At 28.2% G+C, this 27,033-nt stretch overlaps 3 protein-coding genes across 5 annotated transcripts in view; 2 read left to right on the forward strand and 1 right to left on the reverse strand.

Annotated features, from left to right (window-relative positions):
- Positions 1-7,839, forward strand: part of LOC135958171 (coactosin-like protein) — a 53,235-nt gene extending 45,396 nt beyond the window's left edge. Inside the window, exons 2-4 of the mRNA XM_065509045.1 lie at positions 6,686-6,768; positions 6,840-7,080; positions 7,161-7,839. Coding sequence (XP_065365117.1) covers positions 6,686-6,768; positions 6,840-7,080; positions 7,161-7,277 — 441 coding nt within the window. The 3' untranslated portion in view covers positions 7,278-7,839. The remainder of the gene's footprint in view (positions 1-6,685; positions 6,769-6,839; positions 7,081-7,160) is intronic.
- A 4,684-nt stretch (positions 7,840-12,523) lies between these two features.
- On the reverse strand, positions 12,524-14,833 carry LOC135957892 (uncharacterized). Of its 3 annotated transcripts, none has more exons than XM_065508723.1 (4): positions 14,683-14,833; positions 14,097-14,584; positions 13,247-13,957; positions 12,524-13,181 (listed from the first exon to the last, which is right to left on the reverse strand). In XM_065508723.1, the coding sequence occupies exons 1-3, from the start codon at positions 14,745-14,747 to the stop codon at positions 13,254-13,256; spliced, it is 1,257 nt and encodes a 418-aa protein (XP_065364795.1). In that variant the 5' UTR covers positions 14,748-14,833; the 3' UTR covers positions 12,524-13,181; positions 13,247-13,253. The 3 variants fall into 3 exon arrangements, with proteins under 3 accessions (XP_065364795.1, XP_065364793.1, XP_065364794.1); XM_065508721.1 differs by having other exon boundaries at positions 13,258-13,957; positions 14,683-14,831; XM_065508722.1 differs by having other exon boundaries at positions 13,258-13,957; positions 14,145-14,584; positions 14,683-14,829.
- Positions 14,834-17,172: 2,339 nt separating this feature from the next.
- Positions 17,173-27,033, forward strand: part of S6KL (S6 Kinase Like) — a 111,117-nt gene continuing 101,256 nt past the window's right edge. Inside the window, exon 1 of the mRNA XM_065506801.1 lies at positions 17,173-17,888. Coding sequence (XP_065362873.1) covers positions 17,505-17,888 — 384 coding nt within the window. The 5' untranslated portion in view covers positions 17,173-17,504. The remainder of the gene's footprint in view (positions 17,889-27,033) is intronic.

The raw sequence follows: 27,033 nt of genomic DNA on the forward strand, positions 1-27,033 counted from the left end.
TCGGTAATTTCAAGACGTTTGCAAGCAGCAGGATCTTGAAAGAGGATTTTGTATGTCTGATATGCTCCTTGAGCGCTATATAAGAAAATCATTTTTGCATCGAATCATTACTTGCGATGAAAATGGATCCATTAAAATAACCCGAAGCGTAAGAGATCGTATGTGAAGTGCGACCAACTATCCGAAGCCAAATATCCATTGCGCTAAGGTAATTTGGTGATACTAAAAGGGTCCTATCTATTATGAGCTGCTGGAATTTGGTCAGACCATCACAGGGAACATGTACGCAACTGATTCCATCATGACAACATTCGGCATTTTTAAGTAATACACTCAATAATATTGAAAAAATATGAAATGTGAAATTCAAACTTCTTTAAAGAGTTGGGAAACCTTTGGGAATGATTATTTTTTTCAACTCATCCTAAAATTGAAGTCAAATCTTTTTTATGATTGGAGAAACGTTGGATAATTATATTTAATTATGTTTATTTGTGAAATTGATATCTCTGATTTGGATAATGAAGTTTGATTTAATATTTTTTATGTTTGAGAATAACATTTGATATAAAATTGAGATAAATAACATTTTTAAAAAATAGTTTTTTCAAATCAACCAAAAATTGAACTGAAATATATAACTGTGCTTAGGCTTGAGAAATTTTAGAGAATTATGTTTGAGGTGTGATTTTATGTTTGTTGTTATTTGGTTTTAAAACTTGTTGAAGTCATCCCCATGATTTTATATTTCTTTTATACACAATCAGAAGTTCTTGAAAGAACTAACATTTAAAAAGTTCTTACTAACTCTATTCATGGAACGAGTAATGTCAATTGTTTTGCGAGCCTTCAATTAAAATATAAAGAGAGAAGGGAACTGACACAGAACTAGTTACGGGACTAGTTACTCGGGGTAAAATATATGTTCTAGTTCTAAGGCAGCATATAAACGAGATTTATGGATTCACATATGTTTTATACAGATTTGAACCAAAGAGCATAAAAGTGGCCCCTTTTCAGCTTTATCTTTGATATAAGTGTAGGGCATTAATCCTACATCTGTTAACTACTCACTCTACTCAACTATTAATAACAAACATATAAAATATTTTTTTTTGTTTGCCTTGCTGCCAAAACTAAACAAAGCATACAGGCAACCATGCAATCAATACAAGTTGCCCGAAAGATGTGTGTAGTGGCAGGAGCAAAAAAAATAAAAAAAACCGGGATGAACAAAAACACATCTAGACGGACAATTTAACATTTTGTTGGCTTTTTATGAGTAAATGGGGAAATGTGACTCACAATTAAAATGAACCAACAAAAAATATGCACAAACATTGAAAAAAAAACCAAACAAACTCCACATGTAGAATTTACTCATTACTATGAAATGTTTCAAAGAATTTCAGAAAATTGTTTTCAGTTGTTGGTATTTTTTTTTTCTTCTTATCATTCGAAATTTTTATTTCCTTTAAATTGTAGAAAAAAAATCCCCTACAAAAAAAAAAAAAAAGGTGAGTCAATCCTGTCACTGTCAAACATTTTAAAGGCGTGTGTTGGTCACTAAAACTTACTAATGAGTAGAAAGAAACTCGCAGAGAGAGAGAGATAGAGAAGGAAAAAATATGAACTAAAAACAAATTAAACAAAAGCGCGTCATGTTTGCGTTGTGCTGTTTACCCAAAGCATACAAATATAGACAGACCATCAGACAGTCCAAACACAGATGGATGGATGGACTGACAAACATTTTCCTCCCCGTATGTGCCCCACCACGTTCATTTATGGATTTACTCATTGTCGGACATCAACATTATTTTACATGTTGTCATCATGCAAATGATACGTGATGTTCTGGCATGTGAAAATCTATGCGAATGCATTTGCTTTTATTTGAAAAAATTATGATTTAAGAAGTTTTTTTTTACAAATCATGATAAGTAAAGAAACAGTGAAATCATTGTTCAATTTAATCTAGAGTCAATTATAGAAATTATTGACTGAAACTAAATTTCCAAATAAATTTGTTTTGAAATGGAGCAAACAGTAACTTAACTGCATATTTGAAAGAATTATGAAACATTTCTTCATTTTATTTGTTTAAAAAGTAAAACCTTTAACATTTGATAGGGGCAAATTACTAGTAAACCATTTCCAATTGTATTTCAGAAGTTTCCAATTATATTTCAGAAATTTCCAATTAAATTTCAGAAATTTCTAATTATATTTTAGAATTTTCTAATTATATTTCAGAATATTCCAATTATATTTCAGAACATTCTAATTGTATTTCAGAATTTTCTAATTATATTTCAGAAATTTCCATTTGTATTTCAGAATTTTTAATTTATATTTAAAAAGTTTCTAATTGTACTTCAGAATTATCGAATTGTATTTCACAATTTTCTATTTGTATTTCAGAAATATCCATTGGTATTGCTACTAGAGTTTTCTGAAATACAAATGGAAATTTCTGAAATACAATTGGAAAATTCTGAAATACAGTTAGAAACTTTTAAAGTGTAAATTTAAAATTCTGAAATGCAAATGGAAATTTCTGAAATACAATTAGAAATTTCTGAAATATAAATGAAAAATTCTGAAATATAATTGGAAATTTCTGAAATATAACTGGAAAATTCTGAAACATAAATGGAAAATTCTGAAATATAATTGGAAATTTCTGAAATTCAATTGGAATTTTCTTAAATATATGTAATTAGAAATTTCTGAAATACAATTGGAAATGGTGTAGTAAACAATTTTCAATTGAAGTTCAGATGTTTCTAATTGTATTTCAGAAACTTCCATTTTTGTATTTCAGAAATTTCCATTTTTGTATTTCAGAAAATTCTAATACAATACCAATGAAAACTTCTGATATACAAATAGAAATTTTTGAAATACAAATGGAAAATTCTGAACTTTTTAAGTATAAATTAAAATTTCTGAAATAGAAATGGAAATTTTTGAATTACAATTGTAAAATTCTGAAAAACAATTAGAAATTTCTAAAATATAAATAGAAAATTCTGAAATATAATTGGAAAGTTCTGAAATTCAATTGGAATTTTCTGAAATACAATCAAAAACTTCTGGAATACAATGGGACAGCAACGTTTGGAAACTCGCACTGTTATAGTTATTCAGAAATAGTATCAAAATATTTACTTTGTTTGGGTGGTGACACGCCCACTTAAAATGTTAAAGACTCACTGTAATAGTTTTACAAATAATCTATATTAAGATAAGTGTCATAAATAACTTGTGCAAAATTTTAAAACTGTCACTATAATAGTTCTCTAGATGTGAGACAATTTCGAAAAAATATTTTACTATTGTTCCTTCTAGTTAATCAGAATTATGATGTAAATAAAAAGATCGATCCTCCTCTTAGGCAGAATAATGTTTACATATATACTTACATATATACTACAGTGGTTGACTAAACAATGGAAACTTTTCCAAATATTTCATTAGTGGCTAAAATCTGAAATAATTTTTTAAAAATTTTAACATTTTTGTAGTGTTTTATTTGTATACTTTTATTAACTTAATTTAACAAAAAAACAAAGGACATAATTAATTAAATTCTAAAAATGAGAAAACAAAATTAAAAGATTTCTTTATTACGGCATTGACAAAACAATGGAAACTTAGGTATTATTTTAACAAATATTGTCTAAACTTTGCAATAACTCAATATTTTGTTGGGTATCCCTTATTTTTTATAACTGCTACACATCGACGATGCATTGAACCAATTAAAGAGTCAATGGTCTCCTTTGAAATATTTTGCCATTCCCTTATAATCGCCTCCGATAAATCTTCCTTCATGGTGTAATTTTGGGTCCTTATTTTACGATCTACAATTTCCCATAGATTTTCTATAGGATTAAGATCTGGCTATTGGGCAGGAGGCCACTTCAAAACACGTACCTCGTTGGATTGTAACCACTCGGTTACAACCCTAGAGGTGTGTTTCGGGTCGCTATCGTGTTGGAATCTCCAAACTAGGGGCATATTTTCCTCAGCGTATGAATACATAACATCGTTTAATATGGTCCTGTATCCTATACCTGTCATGGTATCTTTTATACAAATGTCTTACAAATGTTCTCCCATCACTGCCTCTTAAATTGTATTTAGATTCGTCGGAAAAGAGGACAGTATTCCATTTCTGTATCGACCAGTTTAAATGATCCCTTGCAAATTGTAGACGAGGGGGGGTTCTTTTTAGAAATGAGTGGTTTTTTCACAGGACGATAGCAACCAAGACCAGCCTCATTTGCCCTGCGACTAACTTATTCAAACTTATTTCTAATTTTAGGCTATTAACAACCTCTCGAGGAGTTATTTTTGGGAATTTCTTGAACTCTCTCGCTATTAAATTATCTTGTCTAGGAGTAGTCTTACGAGGTCTTCCACCTAAATATTGAGTTTTTACAGAACCGGCCTCACGAAATTTCTTTATAATTTTTGAAACTGCTGATTTATTTATTGAATATTTGTCACAGATACTTTTTTGCTTTAAAATCGTAAATTGTTTTATTTTTTAAATCTTCACAAATCTTAACTTTAGCCATTTTCGTTAATTTTGAAAAAAAAGCAAATATGCGAAAAAACTTAGAAAAATGAAATTGTGAAAAATTACCAGAATTTAAAAATAAAATAAAATAACTGTAAACAGGATGCTTTTTACATCGTTCTTTTAAATATTATTTTCGTTTTACACTTCTTTCTTGCAGAAGTTTAAAAGTTGTTTTGTCAGTAGCGAAATAGTGAATATTTTTTAATTTTATTCCCTTTTTCAGAATATAATTAATTATGTTGTTTGTTTTTCAGTTAATTTATATAAATAAAACTATACAAGTAAAATACTAAAAAAAAAAATTTTTATTTCAAAACAATATTTTAAATTTTGGGCTACATATGGAATATTTGGAAAAGTTTCCATTGTTTTGTCAACCATTGTATATTTAGATGGACTTTTGGCATGTTGTTAAGAATAACTTTTAAAGAGAAGATAAACATTTTAACTGGAATTCAAGATGAAAGCAAGTGTAATTCAAGTCTTGAATCAATTGTATTACAGTTGTATTACACTTTATTTCAATAGCATTCTCCAGTAAAAAGGAAACATAAATTCAAGTCATATGTGTTTTGTTTGAAAAATATTTAATTTTTTTAAAATTTTTCTCAAGTTTAAAACATAATTACATTTGCATTCAAGTCAATTTGTGTGGCTTTGGTGTTTATTGGGTAAATATGTGAAAAAGTAATTTGATAAGAATCACAAGGTTTGATAAGCCTTCGAAAAATATGTAAGAAAACATGTAAAATGTCAAATTCATACCTTTGTTTAGGTTTGAGAAATTAGAATGATGTTTGAGTTAATATTCATAAATAACATACATTTGATATAATATTTAAAATATTTATTATATTTGAGATTGACTTGAGAATAGCATTTGATATAATCGCCTTTGTTCCGCAAATCGAGTGATTTCAAAAACGAATACATAATTAGCAACGATTTTGTACATTGATATCTTGTGTTTTCGATTAAAACAAAAAAAATTCTTAGATTCGGTTGACAGAACAGGCGGAGGGTTTAAAAAATATCCTCCCTTTTCTGTAAATCGAGTGAATTCAATTACGATCGATTTTCAAAAACGAATAATTGACAATTTTATGTTCTGCAATTCGAAATATTTTGTAAATTTCCTTTTCGATTTAGAAAATACCAAAATATGTATGTGAATTCGTTTACAAACGAAAACGCTACTCGGATTATTGAATGGAAATGTGAAATTCAAAATTCTTTTAAGATTTGAGAAACCTTTGAGAATGTTCTTTAAAGTTTGACTTTCACCCGTGTTCTGTAAATCGAGTGATTTCTAAAAACGAATAATTGACAAATTGATGAAACAGGTTTACGCGAAAGTAAAGCGAGTAAATCAAAATATGAGAATTTATTTTAAAAACAAAAATAATTGTCATGTGAATTCGATAAAAACTAAAAAGTTTCTGGGATTCGGATTGACAGAACAGGGGGGATATTGAAAAAAGTCCTCACTGTTCCGTAAATCGAGTAAATTCAATAACGATCGATTTGTAAAAACATATACAGCCCAATTATGAATAAAAAATTCCGCGGGAGTTTGTTCCCCGGGAGTTTTTTCTCATTGAAATTGAATAGGAAAAATGAGAAAAGAGAAAAAACTCCCGCGGAATTTTTATTCATAATTGGGCTGATAATTGACAATTGAAAGATTTTGTACATTTGTTAACGCGAAAGTAAAACGAGAAAATCATTTTAATTCGATAAGAATACCAAACTATGCATGTGAATTCGAAAACGTTACTCGTATTCGGTGTATTGAATTGAAATTCATACTTTTAAGATTTAAGAAAGCTCTTTGACGTTTGACTTTCGTCGTTATTACGTAAATCGAGTGAATAATCGAGAAATTCTGCAAAACGCACGATTCTATACATCGAAACAGGTTTATTTACTCGAAAGTAAAACGAGTAAATCATGTTAATTCGATTTACAGAATTCCGAAATATATCCTCTCCTTTATTTTATATTTTATAGATACATACACCACTACTGTTCTTTAAATATAGTGATGTAATTTTCAAACAAAAACTAATCAAAATTATTTTCTCATTTTAGATGCCAATGGCCACATCATTAGACAAGGATGCCATACGTGAAGCCTATGAAGATGTACGATCTGATCTCACTGACACAGAATGGTAAGTAAAGCCAAAAACAAACTCAAAACATAATTAAATGTTAAAAACAAAAAATTTGTGATCTTCCACAGGGCCGTTTTCAAATTTGATGGTGCACAAATACTTTGCTCTGCCCGTGGCCAATGTTTCGAAGAGTTTCGCCAGCAATTTGGTGACAATGAAAGGGCCTTTGGCTACATTCGCATACAGATGGGCGATGAAATGTCCAAGAGAAAAAAGTTCATATTCTTGACATGGATTGGTCAGGATGTGGGTGTCATACAAAGAGCTAAAATGTCCACGGATAAGGCTATAATCAAGGATGTCTTAAATGTTAGTATATAGTACATACATTCATATTTATTTTATAATAATTCCACTTTACTTAATATTCATTACTTTATTTTTTTTAGAACTTTGCTGTCGAACTGCAGGCAGGTGCTGATACTGAATTGGATATTGAACTGTTCCGTGATGCTTTAAATCGTGCCGGTGGTGCTAATTATGGTACTGGTGTTCGTAATTTTTAATTTAACCCCCCAACCAACCCCAACAAAATTCTTAAAATTCCCCTACATAAAATTTCCTTTTCTCTCAATTTAATAATATTTGATAACAAAAACCTCAACAACAAAGAAATATAAACAAAAAACAAACAGAACCAATTTTTTAAAAAAAATAAAACTGCAACTTTTAGTGTTAGAAAAGAGAGCAAAATAGTTTTTTTCGTTTTAAATATTAAACATTTTTTAAGCGTTTAAGTGAGCAAAATGTTGCAATAAAAGTCCTGATTAGCTTCTAAGTGTATTTAAGACATTAAATTTTTAAATGATACATTTTTTTTTGTGTTTATGTTTTGTTTGAAATCATTCAATAATCGTGTTTTTTTCCAATACTTCACTTTTCTTTCTCTTTTTCGTATTTCTTTAAACTATGTATTATTAATTGATACTTAATAATAATTTCGCATTGTATTTTCTCATAATTGTAATTTTTATGGTATTTTTAATAAAATTTCTCTTTTAAAAAATGTATTTTTAATAAAATTAAAACAAAAAATGAAATAAAAAGTCAAATAAATTCTAATGAAAATTAAGTGTGTTGGATGTGATTTATTTATAAATTTAGGGACAATATTTTTAACAAAATATCGCTTTTTTATGTTAAAACCTACAAAAATTCATAATTTTCAAGAACTTGGAAAATAAGTGTTTAATTGAAAAATATATCCAGATCTGTGATAACTTTTATTACTAACCAATAATGATTAGAAAATCGTAAAAAGTCGATAACTTTGTAAATAAGAGTTCAATCAAAAATCACTATGTTACTCATGATTCCAACCAAAAACTGATCTGTAATATGAATTCCATTCTGCGATCACTAATATTTCTGAACTAAAATCGAAAAAAAGATCTTAAATTTTTGATAAATTTTGAAATAATCAGGAACAGCAGATTAATCTGTAATTAAAACAACAAATTCTTAAAAGTCGATAAGAGTTCAATCAAAAATCACTAGGTTACTCATAATTCCAACCAAAAACTGATCTTTGATATGAAAATTTAAAAAATCTTCAGTTGCAAGGAACTTTTTAAATAAAGATTTAAACAAAAAAGAATTTCATTCTGCGATCACTAATATTTCTGGCCTAAAATCGAAAGAAAAAAATCTTAAATTTTTGATAAATTTTTAAATAATCAGGAACAGCAGATTAATCTGTAATTACGCAACAATAAATCGTTAAAAGTCGAGTTTAATCAAAAATGACTAGGTTACTCATAATTCCAACCAGAAACTGATCTTTGCTAAATAAGGATTTAAACAGAAATAAATTACAATCTGCGATCACTAATATTTCTGGGCATAAATCGAAAAAAGGTCTTAAATTTTAAAATAATTTAATCAGGAAATGACGATTTATCTGTGATCACGCAACAAAAATCTATTTTTATATTAAAAACTTCAAAAATCTTCATCGATGAGATAGATCAATCGTAATAAAGCAAATTACTTCAATCTATAATACCTCATACTTCGAATCAAAAAACGAAATTTTAAAAAATTAATATCACACTGCATTTGAATTTCACGAAGTACTTAACGAAACTAACAAAACCACATTTGGGTTTTGCTAGAAAAAACTACATCTAGTGCCTCAAAATTGCTAAACCTTTAAAAAATTTTATTCAGGTCTCTCACAGAATTCCGATCGAAAGTAGAATTAATTCCGTAATTTGCTTCTTCACAAAAAGTAAAACGAAAATTTCTTTCGGAATGAAACTAACCACTTTCAGTTTTCGATGTGGAATTGATATTTGTTTGTAATTATTTGTTTTTTATTTCCATTGGCATGGTGACCTGACGGAATAGCGCTCTTTTTCTACCGATTCATACATTTCTCGAATTTAAAATACAGCTTGAAAATGTGAAAAAAGCTTTTACCAGTATTATAATGTTCTGAAGAGTTATGATCTGCGAAATTGATATTTTAATCGAAAATTCTAAAAAAGCTCATTATCACTTATATTTCGGAACAAAAAACGATATTTTGCATGAAAAAATAAGAAATCTGCAATTCTTGATAACTTTGTTTAATCAAGAAAAGCAGCTCGATCTGTGATCACTCATATTTCTGACCAAAAATTGATTTTTTATATAAAAACTCAGAATATGTAAATTCGCTAATAACTTGGCCAATAAGCGTTTAATCAAGAAACGCAGCTCGATCTGTGATCACTCATATTTCTGACCAAAAATCGTTTTTTTTTATAAAAACTCAAAATATCTAAATTCGCTAATAACTTGGCCAATAAGCGTTTAATCAAGAAAAGCAGCTCGATCTGTGATCACTCATATTTCTGACCAAAATTCGATTTTTTATGTAAAAACCCAAAATATCTAAATTCGTTAATAACTTGGCCAATAAGCGTTTAATCAAGAAAAGGGGCTCGATCTGTGATCACTCATATTTCTGACAAAAAATCGATTTTTTATATAAAAACTCAAAATATCTAAAATCGCTAATAACTTGGCCAATAAGCGTCTAATCAAGAAAAGCAGCTCGATCGGTGATCACTCATATTTCTGACCAAAAATCGATTTTTTATATAAAAACTCAAAATATCTAAATTCGCTAATAACTTGGCCAATAAGCTTTTAATCAAGAATAGCAGCACGATCTGTGATCACTCATATTTCTGACCAAAAATGGATTTTTTATATAAAAACTCAAAATATCTAAATTCGCTAATAACTTGGCCAATAAGCTTTTAATCAAGAAAAGCAGCTCGATCTGTGATCACTCATATTTCTGACCAAAAATCGATTTTTTATATAAAAACTCAAAATATCTAAATTCGCTAATAACTTGGCCAATAAGCGTTTAATCTAGAAAAACAGCTCGATCTGTGATCACTCATATTTCTGACCAAAAATCGGTTTTTTATATAAAAACTCAAAATATCTAAATTCGCTAATAACTTGGCCAATAAGCTTTTAATCAAGAAAAGCAGCTCGATCTGTGATCACTCATATTTCTGACCAAAAATCGATTTTTTATATAAAAACTCAAAATATCTAAAATCGCTAATAACTTGGCCAATAAGCGTTTAATCAAGAAAAGCAGCTCGATCTGTGATCACTCATATTTCTGACCAAAATTCGATTTTTTATGTAAAAACCCAAAATATCAAAATTCGCTAATAACTTGGCCAATAAGCGTTTAATCAAGAAAAGCAGCTCGATCGGTGATCACTCATATTTCTGACCAAAAATCGATTTTTTATATAAAAACTCAAAATATCTAAATTCGCTAATAACTTGGCGTTTAATCTAGAAAAACAGCTCGATCTGTGATCACTCATATTTCTGACCAAAAATCGATTTTTTATATAAAAACTCAAAATATCTAAAATCGCTAATAACTTGGCCAATAAGCGTTTAATCAAGAAAAGCAGCTCGATCTGTGATCACTCATATTTCTGACCAAAATTCGATTTTTTATGTAAAAACCCAAAATATCAAAATTCGCTAATAACTTGGCCAATAAGCGTTTAATCAAGAAAAGCAGCTCGATCGGTGATCACTCATATTTCTGACCAAAAATCGATTTTTTATATAAAAACTCAAAATATCTAAATTCGCTAATAACTTGGCGTTTAATCTAGAAAAACAGCTCGATCTGTGATCACTCATATTTCTGACCAAAAATCGATTTTTTATATAAAAACTCAAAATATCTAAAATCGCTAATAACTTGGCCAATAAGCGTTTAATCAAGAAAAGCAGCTCGATCTGTGATCACTCATATTTCTGACCAAAATTCGATTTTTTATGTAAAAACCCAAAATATCAAAATTCGCTAATAACTTGGCCAATAAGCGTTTAATCAAGAAAAGCAGCTCGATCGGTGATCACTCATATTTCTGACCAAAAATCGATTTTTTATATAAAAACTCAAAATATCTAAATTCGCTAATAACTTGGCGTTTAATCTAGAAAAACAGCTCGATCTGTGATCACTCATATTTCTGACCAAAAATCGATTTTTTATATAAAAACTCAAAATATCTAAATTCGCTAATAACTTGGCGTTTAATCTAGAAAAACAGCTCGATCTGTGATCACTCATATTTCTGACCAAAAATCGGTTTTTTATATAAAAACTCAAAATATCTAAATTCGCTAATAACTTGGCCAATAAGCTTTTAATCAAGAAAAGCAGCTCGATCTGTGATCACTCATATTTCTGACCAAAAATCGATTTTTTATATAAAAACTCAAAATATCTAAAATCGCTAATAACTTGGCCAATAAGCGTTTAATCAAGAAAAGCAGCTCGATCTGTGATCACTCATATTTCTGACCAAAATTCGATTTTTTATGTAAAAACCCAAAATATCAAAATTCGCTAATAACTTGGCCAATAAGCGTTTAATCAAGAAAAGCAGCTCGATCGGTGATCACTCATATTTCTGACCAAAAATCGATTTTTTATATAAAAACTCAAAATATCTAAATTCGCTAATAACTTGGCGTTTAATCTAGAAAAACAGCTCGATCTGTGATCACTCATATTTCTGACCAAAAATCGATTTTTTATATAAAAACTCAAAATATCTAAATTCGCTAATAACTTGGCCAATAAGCGTTTAATCAAGAAAAGCAGCTCGATCTGTGATCACTCATATTTCTGACCAAAAATCGATTTTTTATATAAAAACTCAAAATATCTAAATTCGCTAATAACTTGGCGTTTAATCTAGAAAAACAGCTCGATCTGTGATCACTCATATTTCTGACCAAAAATCGATTTTTTATATAAAAACTCAAAATATCTTAAATCGCTAATAACTTGGCCAATAAGCGTTTAATCAAGAAAAGCAGCTCGATCTGTGATCACTCATATTTCTGACCAAAAATCGATTTTTTATATAAAAACTCAAAATATCTAAATTCGCTAATAACTTGGCCAATAAGCGTTTAATCAAGAAAAGCAGCTCGATCTGTGATCACTCATATTTCTGACCAAAAATCGATTTTTTATATATATACTTTTTATATGAAAATTCAAAAGATATCTTTAACGTCGATAAGTTTGTAAATAAGCGAAAGAAAGACAGTAGGCAGTTTTCCTTAAACAGATTAAAAATCTATTTTATAATCCCAAAATTTTGTCTTTTAAAAACATAATGATTTCATAATTGTATATCGATGCATTGCACGTCCCTCGTAGTTAAATTTCTGTAAAAAAAAAACTGTTTCCCAAATCATATTTTTCAGTTTTGTGTATATATTTTTATTATAATTTTCTTTTATTTAAATGTATTTATTATAATTTTTTCGCGTCTTTCAATACAACTACTTATTGTATTATATGAATTAAAAACTAAAATGTAGTAAATAAAAAAAAAAATACAAGATAAATAATAATCTTCAAAGATTTTTGTTTTCAAAAAAACACTAAATAAAGCAAGCAGCCACTAAGGCAAGATTTTATAACATAAAAAAGGAAATAAATCAATAATTGATATAAAACTAATAATAAAAGAAGAATAAACAAATATAAATAATAAAAACAGAATTACCTTTTGTATCTTGAATATTTTTTTAATTGAAAATTTGTAGAATTGAAGTTTTTAAACGCTCGAGTCTTGAAATTATTAAGGAGGTAATATTATGTATGCAACTATGCAATTTGTATTGAAATTGCATGAAGTAAACGTTTTGTAATTTAACTTTAATTTTGCGTTTCTTACAATTGCCATGAATATTTTGGTTAATTTATTGTTTATTATTTATGTTTGTTAAGGGGTCTTGTTAGTTGTTTTTTTTTTGTTGAATTTTTCATTTAACACTAATGACGGCGAAATAGAACTTTGTGAAGAGCATCAATATCAATTTCTAAAGGAGTTTTATTTGATGAATGTGTACTACAAAGAAAGAAGTAGAACATAGAATACATTAAGTATATGTTAATATGTTACGAGCATACAACCTGGTCCTCACCTTGAAGAGCGCATGGCAGGGGCTGTGGGATTATTAGAGGCTCTAGGATTAACTAATAAACACTTCATAGGCTGGCCATCCAGCTGACGATTGTGATAAGTGTCTACTGCCTTTTCGGCATCATCTAATGTCTTGTAAATGACTTCGGCTACACCAGGCCGAACAATACGTGAATCGTACAGTTCACCAATATCCTCAAATAACTCTTTAATATCAGACTGGGTGACACTGGTATGTAAATTGCTTACGACTATGCGATAACCGGTTGAAGATGTGAACATAGACGACGATCCACCTCCCATAGATAATGAGGAGGAGGAGGATGACGATGGTTTTATGGGATTCGAAAAAATACCCATTGAAGCATGTGGATCTGGTGCACGTTCTAAGCGAGAACGCATTTCATACGATAGTTGTGAGGTTTGTTGTTCAGGTTGATAGCGTCTGGAATATGAATCTGGACTACGTTCCCTTAATGAGGTAGAACGTAGAATACCCTTAGGAGGTGGTGATGGCAAATCTGGAGACATTCGACGTTCATGACGTGTCGAATATGGAACTTCATACACATCGAAGGGATCGAAATGTTCATTTGACGCTGAACCCCATGAATTTAAGCGTCTGGGGGCTGGTGGTGCCAATTCGTAGGCTATATCGTTTTCTACGGTACGACTAAGATGTGAAGCTGCGGCATATTCCTCTGTAATTAAAAAAAGAAATTATGTGTTTAAGAGATTTTATTTTTAAAGTAAAAGAATACTATCTTGCTACTTGTTATTTAGAAATAAAATTCTACAAGTTTTTGAATTTGTATCCTTTTACTGCCCCATTATAATTACCGATTTGTCGGCGTCTAAAGTCCCTGCTTTGCCATCCCAAATACTCACCCTCTTCCATTTTCTCCATATTATCGTAGTCAACATAACCTCGAGGTATTTCGAAATGATTTTCCCGCCGTCTGGTTGCAACAACCGGCAATGAAGAAGTCTTATAATTGGAACTTTTGGTTTTTAAGCCACCAGCTGGTATAACTTTATTACTAACACCAACCGTTCGTCTGCCTACATAGCCACCTCCACTACTTGCAGAACTACCGCCTCCTACTTTACTGTATTTGTAGGTGGTATATTCCTGTTTTTGCATTAATTTCTTGCGTACATCACCATTATTTCTTGTGATTTCTGCCAACTTGTCACGAGCATCTCGAATTTTGGCACGATTTTTCTGTATAATTTTCACACGAGCATCGGTTATGCGTCTGGCTTCCTTAAATACCGGATTGTTCGCTGTTCTCCTAAGCGGCTGTGTGGCAGGCTTTTTGATACCACTGAAACAAATTAAATGTTATAAATTTTTCAAAACAATTTTTTGTCTAGCTTGACTTTTAATCGCCATTTTCTTATTGTCTCCTTTTCTTCAACTTACAACTTTTTCGAGGGTGCCTGTGTTATTTTTTTACTTTTAATTATATCATCTAAACTCATATCCATTTTAACGAATGTTTATTGTACTTATTGCCGTTGTGAGTTTTATTTTGTCTTTTATTCAATATATTCACAATTTATTTTAGTTTGTTGGCAAAAAATCTAGATTTTTTAAAGGATTAGGAAAAAGTAGCGGTGCTTGCGGTCTTTTCTTTTCTTTCTTGGAATTATTATAACGAAGTTGGTGGTAGTTGATTGTCATAGAGCTGCCAGATGTAAAAGTGGTGAAGAGGAATTGCCAGAGTGAAATGACATTATAATGTCAGTGAAACAGTATTTATTTCACATGAAGTGAATCGAGCTGTATATATGTATATATAGATCGATTTTATAACTTTCGATCAAATGACTACTTACTCATGCAGTTTTCGCAATCAAACTCAGAATCTCAGAATTTTTTTAATGATTTTTTTGTTTGTTCTTGAAATAACTAAATAACCACATAACCCCATATCCAAAACCTTACTAGTTTAAATCAGAGTTGTGAGTACACATCGTGGTCAAACACAAAAAATGGTAATAAATCTGAATCTTAAGGAAAACTTTGTATTTGTGCAAATATGCACAGATTTAAATGAATGAGACTTTGCATAAAATAAACACAATTAATAATAACACCTATTTGTAATGCTAATATTCACAAAAACATATTTTTCAGGTGAAAGCCAAAAGAAACCGATGTATTATTTATAAAAAAGGCAATTCAGAAAGTGTTTTAGACTGATTGGAGTATTCTTTGGTCCTAATTTTGTGTAAAGAATCGAATTATTTAATGTTTTACCAACTTTGTTATCTAGTTTCTGTAGTACTAAAAAAAACGTAAATATATTCGCTGTAATGAATTGAAAACTGAAAATTTTACAATTTCTTGAACATTTCCTCAAACATTCTTTAATATTTAAATGGTAATAAATCTGAATCTTAAGGAAAACTTTCTATTTGTGCAAATATGCACAGATTTAAATGAATGAGACTTTACATAAAATAAATACTATTAATAATAACACCTATTTGTAATGCTAATATTCACAAAAACATATTTTTCAGGTGAAAGCCAAAATAAACCGAAGTATTATTTATAAAAATGGCAATTCAGAAAGTGTTTTAGACTGATTTGAGTATTATTTGGTCCTAATTTTGTGTAAAGAATCGAATTATTTAATGTTTTACCAACTTTGTTATCTAGTTTCTGTAGTACTCAAAAAAACGTAAATATATTCGCTGTAATGAATTGAAAACTAAAAATTTTACAATTTCTTGAACATTTCCTCAAACACTCTTTAATATTTATATAACAACTGACCTTACGATTTTAAAATTGTGTTCAGCGTAGCAAAATTATAACAAAAACTGTTTTGCAAGAGGAGCCCTTGTCAAAAATTTAAATTTATATAGTAAAGTTATTGATACTACTAAATTCGAATAACATCTGAATTGTGTAGACATCATTTAAATAACATTTTTAACTTCGTATTAATTATGTAAGTCTGGCATTATATATTAAAGATAAGAGTTACAAAAACCTAAACCAAAAAAGTGCGCGCAAAATATTACATTCTTTCGTTTGTTTCATCATTATCTGTCATTTTTCACTACTATAATTTTAGTGCATTTGGTTTAAATACAAGTTTAATGACTTAAATTTTAAATAAAGTGCTTATAAAATACCATCGAATAAATACATATTTTTGTTTGCGAAAGTTTTATAAGTTATGAAGTGACATGTATTTAAAAGTAATTTTATTAATTTTTGGGTTGTTTTATTTTTAAAAAATTTGTTTACTTGAAATAAATATAAAAAATTAACAAACAAAAATACATACAGAGAAAAAAAAACAGGTAGGCCATGACAGGCCGATTTTACATGTGTTACATTGCCGCCATATTGGAAAAATAAAAATGATAGCAATTCTCAGCTTGTGTTACTTGTGATAAGAAAATTATAATAGAAGTTAGCCATCGTCAGATTTTTTTTACCCAAATAGGACTTATTAAATAATAATCCACTACTAATATGCATTATTTTAATGAATTTTGTAAAACAACTTAACTGCGTTGTACACGTTTACGGTTTTTCAGGTTTTCACTTTAACAACTACTTTACCAGAACTTTCAAAGTTTCATTTATCTGGCAAGATTGTGAAAATGTATAAAAGCAGTCGATAAGGCAGTGGTCATAAATTTAAAACGGTTTTGCAACAAATTCCCTTAATTGATTCAAAAGGTAAACAATTTATATATACCACTACTTAGAATTTGTTATAAATTAAAATAAATATTTTAATTGCTCTAAATTTGTTCAGCTGATTGTTATAATTTAAATTATCGACCAGCTAAAATGAATTGATATAACAAATTATTGTACGGCAACCTTATCAGCTAAATTTTATTTAAAAGTTGTCAGCATTGCTTTATGTAAACTTCACTTCATTATTTTGTAAATTGCTGTGAATGAGTGAAAAACCATTTTGGTAGTGAAAAATCATACAAATTAAATAAGATTTTTTACAATTACTTTAAGAATTATAATCATAAAAGCAATGACTGCATAGATTGATGCAAATTTTGTGCAAACATAAAGTGTGAAACTGAAAAAAGGCATTTGCAAAAATTTAATGAAGCAAAAATCCTAAAGAGAAAGTGTATTGAAGAGAGTGAAAATAGAAAATAAATAGTCTAAATCAAAATAAATGCAAAAAATTTAGCAAGAATAGATAATTAAATACATATATTGTTTTGGTTAAATAATAATACTAAAATTTAATGGGCAATGCTAAATCAAGGAATAATAAATCTACTAAAATTGAAAAAGAAATTTCTAGGAATTTAACACAATCATCTAAAGTGACAACAACAGCAGCAGTTGCAAGAACAACATATAGAAAAGAGGATAATAGTATAAAGGTTGCTGGAACGACGACAACAACTACGACAGCAATTACTGCTGCTACTACTGTGGGAGGTCCATTATTCGTGGAGGTTAGAAATACAAGCACAAAAACAACAACAGCAGATTCTAACAAAGCACTAAAAGATCCCCAACAAAAACAACTACAACAACATTATAAACACAATCAACGACAACAAAAAGCAGCTGATATTTCAGCTGCCTCAAACGTTGCAGAGCAGCAGCAGCGTTTAAAACAGGTAACGTCACCTTATTTGTTTGTGTTTTTATGTTGTTTTCTTTTTCATTTGTCATACAAATTTTTATAAGTAAAAAAACAATAACAAAATTGGGTTGCGTTTTATAGAGATTGATAAACTAAGTGAAAGGGGGTTAGAAAAAATGCAGTTGTCAGTCATTTAACAACAATGACAATAACGAAAAAACAACAACAACACACAGTGCAAATGAGTAAATGGTCAGTAAACCTTAACACTGTGTGCTTTTGTTTGTTTTCTTTTGATAAATTGTGTTTTTGCTTTGTTATTGCCAACGTTGTAACAATAATAACAACAACCCCTGTGTCAAGTTACTACTGTTTGTAGGGAGTTGGGTGAAGTTTAAGAAACAAAAAAGAAAAACGTCAAGAGTTTATTGGCTTCAATAAATTTAACCTCACTTTATACGCCTTAAGCAAAAAACAATACCACAACAACCCCAACCCCACCACCTCTTTTGCTGTTACTTTATTCAGTTTTCCTCTTCTTTTATTATTTTCTATTTGTTTTTGTTTTGTTTGTTCAACTTTTTTTGGTGTTGATGTAGAATTTTGTTTTCAACTTAAAAGATTTTCTGTTTTTTTTTTTGTTTGAATAATAAATTTGTATGATTTCGTACATAATTATGTTGCTGCGTAGTACATAGTATGTGTAGGTATGTGAATTTTTAAACCAGGGAGAAACCACACACCACCCTACCTACCTACACATGTACATGCTAATCTTTTAACAATGTCATTTAAAACGACATTGGAATTATGAGGAAAGGGATTGCAAAGGTCTTTGTTTTTAATCCTTGGTACATATTTTCTATGCATATGAGTGCTTAATATGTACTTAAACATTTTGGTGCAGTAATAAGTGGAAATTTGATGAATCTCTAAGAAAAACGCTAAATTGAAAATTATTTAAAATGGTTTATGGATTAAGGGTCTAATACAGGTAGTGTTGTATTTTACCTGTATAGCAAATTAATCAGTTTCTTAGTAGGTACTAACTAGTAATTCATATTTAAGCTACCTATTTATTGGATGTTTTCAATAAAAATATTTGAAAAGAAATTTTTAGTCCGTGTTCTGTATCAGTCTTCTGTGGTATCTTGTGAAATAAAGTACTGTGATTTAAATTCGTTTTATACATATTACACAGTTTTTGAATATATTTTTGTGCTATAAAAGTATTGGTGCGCAAAAATATTTAAACACATTTGCTCATACAAATAATTTCTATAATTGAAATATTTAAACATTCTTAACACTTGTTCAAATTATGAAAAACATTAATTTCTTGTGTTATTAAAAATAAAATCTAATCTTATTAAATGGTTTTTATTTAATGTGTGTGCACGAAAAATCTTTTTAATAAATCGGTTCAGACAATAAAAATTATTTGTGTTTATTATAAATCTAAGCAAAATACGGTAGGTATTTATTATATGTATACTTTAGTTCTAGAAATATTAAATTTTAAAAGTAATGTTCACACTTCCAGAATAGATTTTCTATTTGGATACATAATTTATGTTCTGAAAGTTGTAGAAAGTCAACCAAATGGTCTTTTCATGGTACATTATAGAGATAAAGTGTTGTGCAATATTTTGTCTCATAGCCAGTTTCAATGAAAGACTTTTTTGAATGAAAGACTGATTTGGGTTTCCCAAACTTAAAATTTTTATAAAGGAAAAAGTTGTCTATCGCTAATAATACGAACGAAATCTTTCATTCAATATTGTGAAACCAGCTATCAGTCTTTTTTTAACTTTATATTTGTTACCTTTTTTGATCTCCATTCAAACGCATTATATTTTCTATATGATAATTCATATAATAAGTTTCCAAAATTTAACTGTTTCCAAGTTTCCAAAATTTAACTAAAGTTTTTTAATAAAATTGTACCATTTATAAAATAAAACATGTTCAATTTATTGCAAACATATTTTTTTTTAAAGTTTTCATTTCAAAATTGTTGCAAACAGCAATTAAGTTCAATTACTGAAAATTCTATAGAAGTGATGTTGGTTTTTTAATTCTTGATGTTTTTTTTTTAAATGGTTACAATTCATTTTCATTTTAATGAGTGGGGGAGAGTTTATGACCTCAGCCAGAGATGCGAAATGTTATTTTTAATGAAGCTCTAACACTTTTTGTATTGTATTGTGTATAAATTAAGTTTGATATCTTTGTTTATTCATTCATTTATTTATTCGTTCATTCACTCGCACGCTTATTCGTTTTATTTGACTTTTTGTTTGATTGTTGAGCAACCATACAATAAGAACATAAAATAAACAAAACTAAAAAATTAATAATAGCAGGTCATTTAAAGGTGTGTACACAAGTTTTGCAAAGTTCTATTAAATTTGTTTGTATAGTTCTTGATTCAGTATTCTAAAACTCAATGGTTCTCTAATTAGTTACTTTTTAACTTAAAAACAGACAGTTTTGAAAACACATTGAGAATTTTAAATTCAAATTTTGTTTTTCAGGCATCAAATTTACAAGTTTGCAAAGTTCTATTAAATTTATTTGTATAATTTTAAGTAGTTAGTTTTTGAATCATTTCTAGTACTTGATAGTTCTCTAATCAGTAACATTTAAAGTTAAAAACATAATTTTTTTAATACACATGGAGAATTTCATAAATTATTTCTTTAATCGCAGTTTTTTGTTTCAAATTCATTTGTTTTAAGTCAGTTTTAAATCAGTTTTAAAGTAGTTTACAACAATAAGCTACAGCAAAGTTTTAAATGTCTTTTAGATTTTTAAATATTTATCCCCATTTTCTAAATCTCTCTCAGAGATTGAAAAAATGGAGCTTAATGTTTTAATTTGAACTTCATTTGTAGCATCTGTTTCAAAACTCTAAGTAAAAGTTAATGTTTTGAATTAAAAAACATTAATTTTACCTTAGAAATTTTTTTTTTTTTTTTTTAATTATTTTATTTAAAACAAAGAATTGAATATATTCCTTTAATGTTCTGTTTTTTTTTGTATTAACCAAACAAAAGGCAAGAAACTTTTTTTTACAAATAATTTGAAATGATTGAAGTGTTGAATCTAGTAACAAAAATAAATCGTTTCTACTTGACTGGACTAAATGTTATATTATACACTCTAAAGCTTATTTAAATTTAACACTCAACATATATCTTGTTAATTCATTTAAAATTGAAGATTATTTCTGTCATTTAAAACAGTTTGAAATCGATGTGTTTTGATATTGTCAATTAATTACGCTTAATAGTATTCAATCAAAATATTATTGTAAATGCTTTGACATTTTATTAAATATTTTTAATTGATTCAATTACAAATTCATTTTTCGCTAGAAAGCTAAATATGAAACGAATAATAAATAACACTTTTCACAATTGTTAACATTAGGTTTCTTAATGGGGAAAATATTACCGGGAATTCTCGGAAATTTGACAGCCTTTGAGAATATTCAAAAAATGAATTTCATGTGCTCATTAAGCATTATTTTTTCATTCAAACCAAGGCTAAGCTTGATAAATACTATGGGAACTCTGCACCATCAATTTCAATGGTAAAAAAGTGTTTTACTGAATTTCGATGTGGCCGTACAAGCACGAAGATGCCGAACATTCTGGACGCCCAGTTGAGGTCTCTACACCCGAAATAATTGAAAAATTCACTATTTGGTGTGAAAGCCATAGGCATGCCGCGTTTACTCACACATGTGCAATTTCCATGGCAAAATTCCATGAATTAGGATACTAATAGTTCCCTCATTCGCCCTATTTTCCGGATTTATCTCCGAGTGACTATTTCTTGTTTCCAATGATGAAATAATCTCACAAACAAATACCTATTTTTATGACCTCGACAAATCTTATCATACCCTTCACCATGAGTGGTGACCCACAAAATATATATATATTCTGGATCGTTATAGATAGCGGAGCCGATATATCCATGTCCGTTTATGTGTCTGAGAGTCTTTCCGTTTGTATATTGAAATCCACTTACCGTAGCCCCCAAATAACTTACAATGGTTGCAATATAAGAAAAAACACAAGACAACCTCGATTTTTAACCCATTTTTTATCTATATGTGGATTATTAAGTCAATAATATAGACAATATGGATATCTAATGATAGATATTTCAAAGACCTTTCCAACGTTATATTTTTATATTTTTTTTATTCAAAATTTATTTTCAAAATAAATTTTGAATAAAAAATTTTCAAAATAAATTTTGAATAAAATTTTATAATGAAAATTAAAAAAAAAATTATTTTTAGTGAAAAAAAATTTGTATTCAAAATTTATTTTGAAAATTTTTTATTTTTATGTTTTATTTGGTGAAGAGTAAATAAGATTCGGCACATTCGAGTTTGCAACGTTATATACCCCATAACAAAAAAAAATTATTTCACTAATAAATTAAATAAAAAAAATTCAAAATAAATTTTTGAAAAGAAATTTCAAAATAAATTTTGAATAAATTTTTTTTTTAAATTTTTGAAATGAAAATTAATTTTTTTTTAAATTTTAAAATGAAAATTAAAAAAAATTTTTATTTAAAATTTATTTCGAAATTTTTTTTCTTCAAAATTTTTTATTTTTATGTTTAATTTGGTGAAGAGTAAATAAGATTCGGCACATCCGAATTTGACCCGCTCTCGTAATATCAGTTGACATAGTAGAATTACAAATTAAATAGTCGAATTTTTTGAATTTTTGAATTATTTGATTAACAAGAAATTCGGTCCTGTATTTGAAATTCCAAATTTGTGCTGCCTTTAATTTGTAACAATGATATCACCAATACAAAAGTAATTGGTTCAATAAATCTAGTAATTTACAATTATTTTCTGTATCATTTATTAAAACATAAAATGATGTAATTGAAATCTTACAAACATTAAAACAGACTTAATATTTCCTTATACAAACATAATAAAGAATTAAACAAATCAACAACAACAATGAAAGTATAAAAAAACAGGTTAGTTTTGCGTTTGAAAGAAATAGACCAACGTCAATTAGACACTTGAATGAATCAGTATTGAAATAAAAATATATACATATGTATGTATATATTTGTTTACTACACATACAATTTAACCCTTCCTTAATGTAATCTTAATTGAAAATTTACAAATAAATCGTAATTGTTATCAAAATGTTTATTATATTTTTTCTTAAAAAATTTCTATGTTTTCTCTTTGTATTATTATGTATACATTTTGTTAGGTAAATAAATACAAATATATTTGTTTATTTTTTGCGTTTTAAATTTTGTTCTCTTACTCAGTGACTCGCTCTCTGTATTTCTAGTTGATTGTTTTTTTTAACTTAATTACGCACTTTAAAATAAAACTTAATATTTTAGGTGTTTATACAAAGAAACGATGAGTGATCGATCAATTATTGTACATATACAAATTAAAACCATGAACTATACCTATGAAATTCTAATGTATAGTATAATGAAAATTGTTTAATACAGCCATGACCTTGTAATTTCCAAATTAATGTGTAGCAAAATTAAACTTACTTAAGTTTTGAACTAAATATATGTATGTTTGATATAAGAATTTGTCATACTAGAGCAATTTTGTTCTTACAGAGATTTGAATAAATGATTTTAACGACTTTTCAGTCGTCAGACAAAAATTCTTTTATCACAACAATTCAAATATAATTCTCGAAGATTTCTCAATGCTTGAATTTCACATTTCAATAAAATTTAAGGTTGATTCGAAAAAAGTTTAAAAAACCAGATTTTTCTCAATCTGATAAAAAAAATATTATTAAACAAAAATTCAAAATAATGAATTCTTAATTCAATTTTAAAAATCAAATTAAATATTCTCTTTAGACTACTAAAGGCATTCAGCACGAATTAATTCATTGTCATAATTCCATAATTATTTTGTATTGAATTCATTCATTTGATAATTCAATATTTATTGAATTAATTCCTTATTGAATTATTCACATTGAATTATTGAATGAAGGAAAAAAGTATTTTTATTCAATTTGGATTAATTCCCTTATGAATTGAGTCAACAATAAATGAATTCTTTTCACATAAAAACCTTTGTAAGAAGCTAATTGAATTATGTAGTTTTTTGCTGATATTTTTAAAATTCTGAATTGGGATTGTGGTGAATTAAGCTCTTAACTGAATTACTTAATTCGAAGCTCTGATGTTTATAGAAATTCGAAATGAACAGATTGGTATAACTATTAAAAATGAATCAGTAAAACAGTCCTAAATATGCTAAGACAATTTAACTACCAGAACTACTATTACTGATTCATTTAAACCAATGAATTACTTCATTACAAGTTGCGAAAGGGATAATTTCATTATTAAAATTCGAGTTTCAGATATGTTTCCACTGTGCTTATTATATGTATGTTTCTATATAGTACATATGTATGTTGTGAATTTCTCTCATAAAACGAAAATCAAATTATAAACAAATATACGCAAATATTTACATCCATACTTGCATATCGTCACCTAAAATGCAAAACAACCGATCATCAAAAAAATTCGATTACGATTAAACTTCTCTTTAAACTTCTATAAAAAGTAACCAAGTTATAAATAACCAAAGTTGAAAACTTATAATATGGTGCATGATTTTCTTAACATTTTCTTTACCTTTTTTTGATAGTAACCTAATTATTTTTTTATAAATCAAAATATTTTGTATTTTTTGCAGTCTTTATGAGAATTTAATTAACTCTTTCAGCCACGGTTTTATGTGTATAAGTTTAAAATCAAAACAATTGCGTTTTTATTTTTACTTATGGTTAGTTTATTATGAAAAATAAGAACAAATAAATCAAAAAATAAAAAAAATCACAACATTTCAAGGTTTTTTAGAAATGGGTGGTTAGTTTATTAACCACCATATATATTGATTACTATGGTTCCATGTTGGAAGAAAGGGCCGTAACGAAATTCTTCCATCGGGATCTGGCCTGTACTATTAGTTTTACCTCAGACCAAGTCTTTCCTCATCCTAACGTCTTCAAAAAATATGGCCAAACCAGCTCCATTTTCTCTTTGCAATTTCTATGCGGTGTTTCGCCTGCTCTATACCAGTTTCTCTGTTGGAAACTACGTTCGGCCAAAATATTCACAATATTTTTGGCAAGCAACGGTTAATAAATACTTGCATTGTATGTCGCTTGCAGTAGAGTTCCAGGACTCACATCCATATAGCACAGTGAAGCGAACATTTGAGAATAGGCGGAGCTTTGTCTTCATATGTATTTGTGGTGACTTCCATACTCTTTGTAATGCACCAAATGACTGTTTTGCCTTTCGTATGCGATATGCAATATCATCACGTGAGCCGTCTGTGGTGGATATTATACTACCTAAGTAGCAAAACGATTGCACATCCTCGGGCTCTATGTTGTTGACCTTGAATTTAGAGAGATTAATTGCATTGATGCGTAGAATCTTAGTTTTGTCGAAGTCAATATGAAGGCCAACACCCGATGCCAGCTGATGTATCTGGTTCAATTTGGCTGATATGTCGATAAAGTTGTGTGCGAAAAGCCAAATATCATCAGCATAATCAAGATCTTCCAGTCGACCACTCATACCCCATGGCGGTGGACAGTAAAAATAATTATGATACAAATTTTCGTAGCCTTAAATATATAAAAACCTATAACTGCTTTTATTTAAAATACAAAATATAATTTTATTGAAGTTTTCATTTTTCATATAAATTTATGATACGTTAATTTGGTTTCAGAAATCAACAATTCAAAATAACGTAAGACACTAGCATAAAGAGAAAATATATGTATTTCTAGTTTTATTGTGATCAAGATTTGAAAATTTTGTTTCAATATCTCAATTAGTTTGCATTATATATCGGTTTTTACTTCTCCTTTAAACTTATAAAAAAAAACTGATGTTACGTTATTTTGCATTTAAGGTGACGATACAGATACTAGTATTTCAGCACACACTTTGTAACAGACAACAACACTTTGTTGTACATATGTAAAGAAAAAGAGTGGGGAGAGACAGAGAGAGAGATTCAAAGTCAAAGCATATCCGTACATCTTTATAATTCAATAACAAGATTCGATTTCAACGAACTGTTTTTAGTAGAAAAATGATAAGATTTCTCAATATTATTTCATCAGACTGGTAGTCGATTTTAACAGCATAGTAGTTTTTGGGGGGGTTTGCAAAAAAAAAATAAAAAAAAAAAATATCAACAAACAACGTAATTTACCACTAAGAGAGTGTCAATATGCCGCATGTCCATCTCTATGTCTATACAAGCTCGTCCGTCCCTTTGTCTGTCTGACTTTCTGCCCGTGTATAATATTATTGTTATTGTTATTGTTATCATTATCATATTCATTTACTATGTCTGACTAGTTTTTTTTTATTTTTTATTATTATTTTCTTATTGCTATTTTTATTAATTAAATGCTAGAGAGTATAAGTATTAATTTTTTTGCAAACTACAAATAATGCTTTGCCTCGTTTTTGCCTTTACAGCACTTTATTTTATATTTTTTTTTGTTAGTTTATATGTTGTTTTTGCTTCCTTATACAATAGTTTGTTTTTTTTTTAGTTTTTTTTTTCATAATAAAACTTATTATTATTTATACTGTTTTATTTGTCGTCTATCGCGTAGTTTTTTGTTTGTTTGATTATTTATTTCACTTTTAAATTATTTCAAAACCAACACGTTTATTGTTTTCTTTTTTTATTTTGTATTCTTTCAACCCAGACACACATGTGCTTAACAATTTAACAAAAAATAAAATAAATAAACAAATTGTATTTCGCTGTTTTTTGTTTTTGTTTTGTACACAACATTTACCACATTCTACAATAGTTTGTATGTTATACTATAGTATATGCATTGTTTTTGCTAAAATGTTGAAATAAATATTGAAAATAAAAGAACTTGACAGTTACAATTTTATTATAACAAATATTACGTTGCATCTAAATGAGATTGTTTGGTTTTATTTCGAAATTGTTTTTAATTTATAAAACGCCTAAATGCCTTGATCTGTGCATTTTTACACTTTCGAAAATGATCTGACAAACATTTTATTGAAATTCTTTTGCACAACTCTGATAAGTTTGCGCGACA

The sequence above is a fragment of the Calliphora vicina genome, chromosome 4 (genome assembly GCF_958450345.1).
Source record: "Calliphora vicina chromosome 4, idCalVici1.1, whole genome shotgun sequence".
In the NCBI taxonomy this organism is placed as follows: Eukaryota; Metazoa; Arthropoda; class Insecta; order Diptera; family Calliphoridae; genus Calliphora; species Calliphora vicina.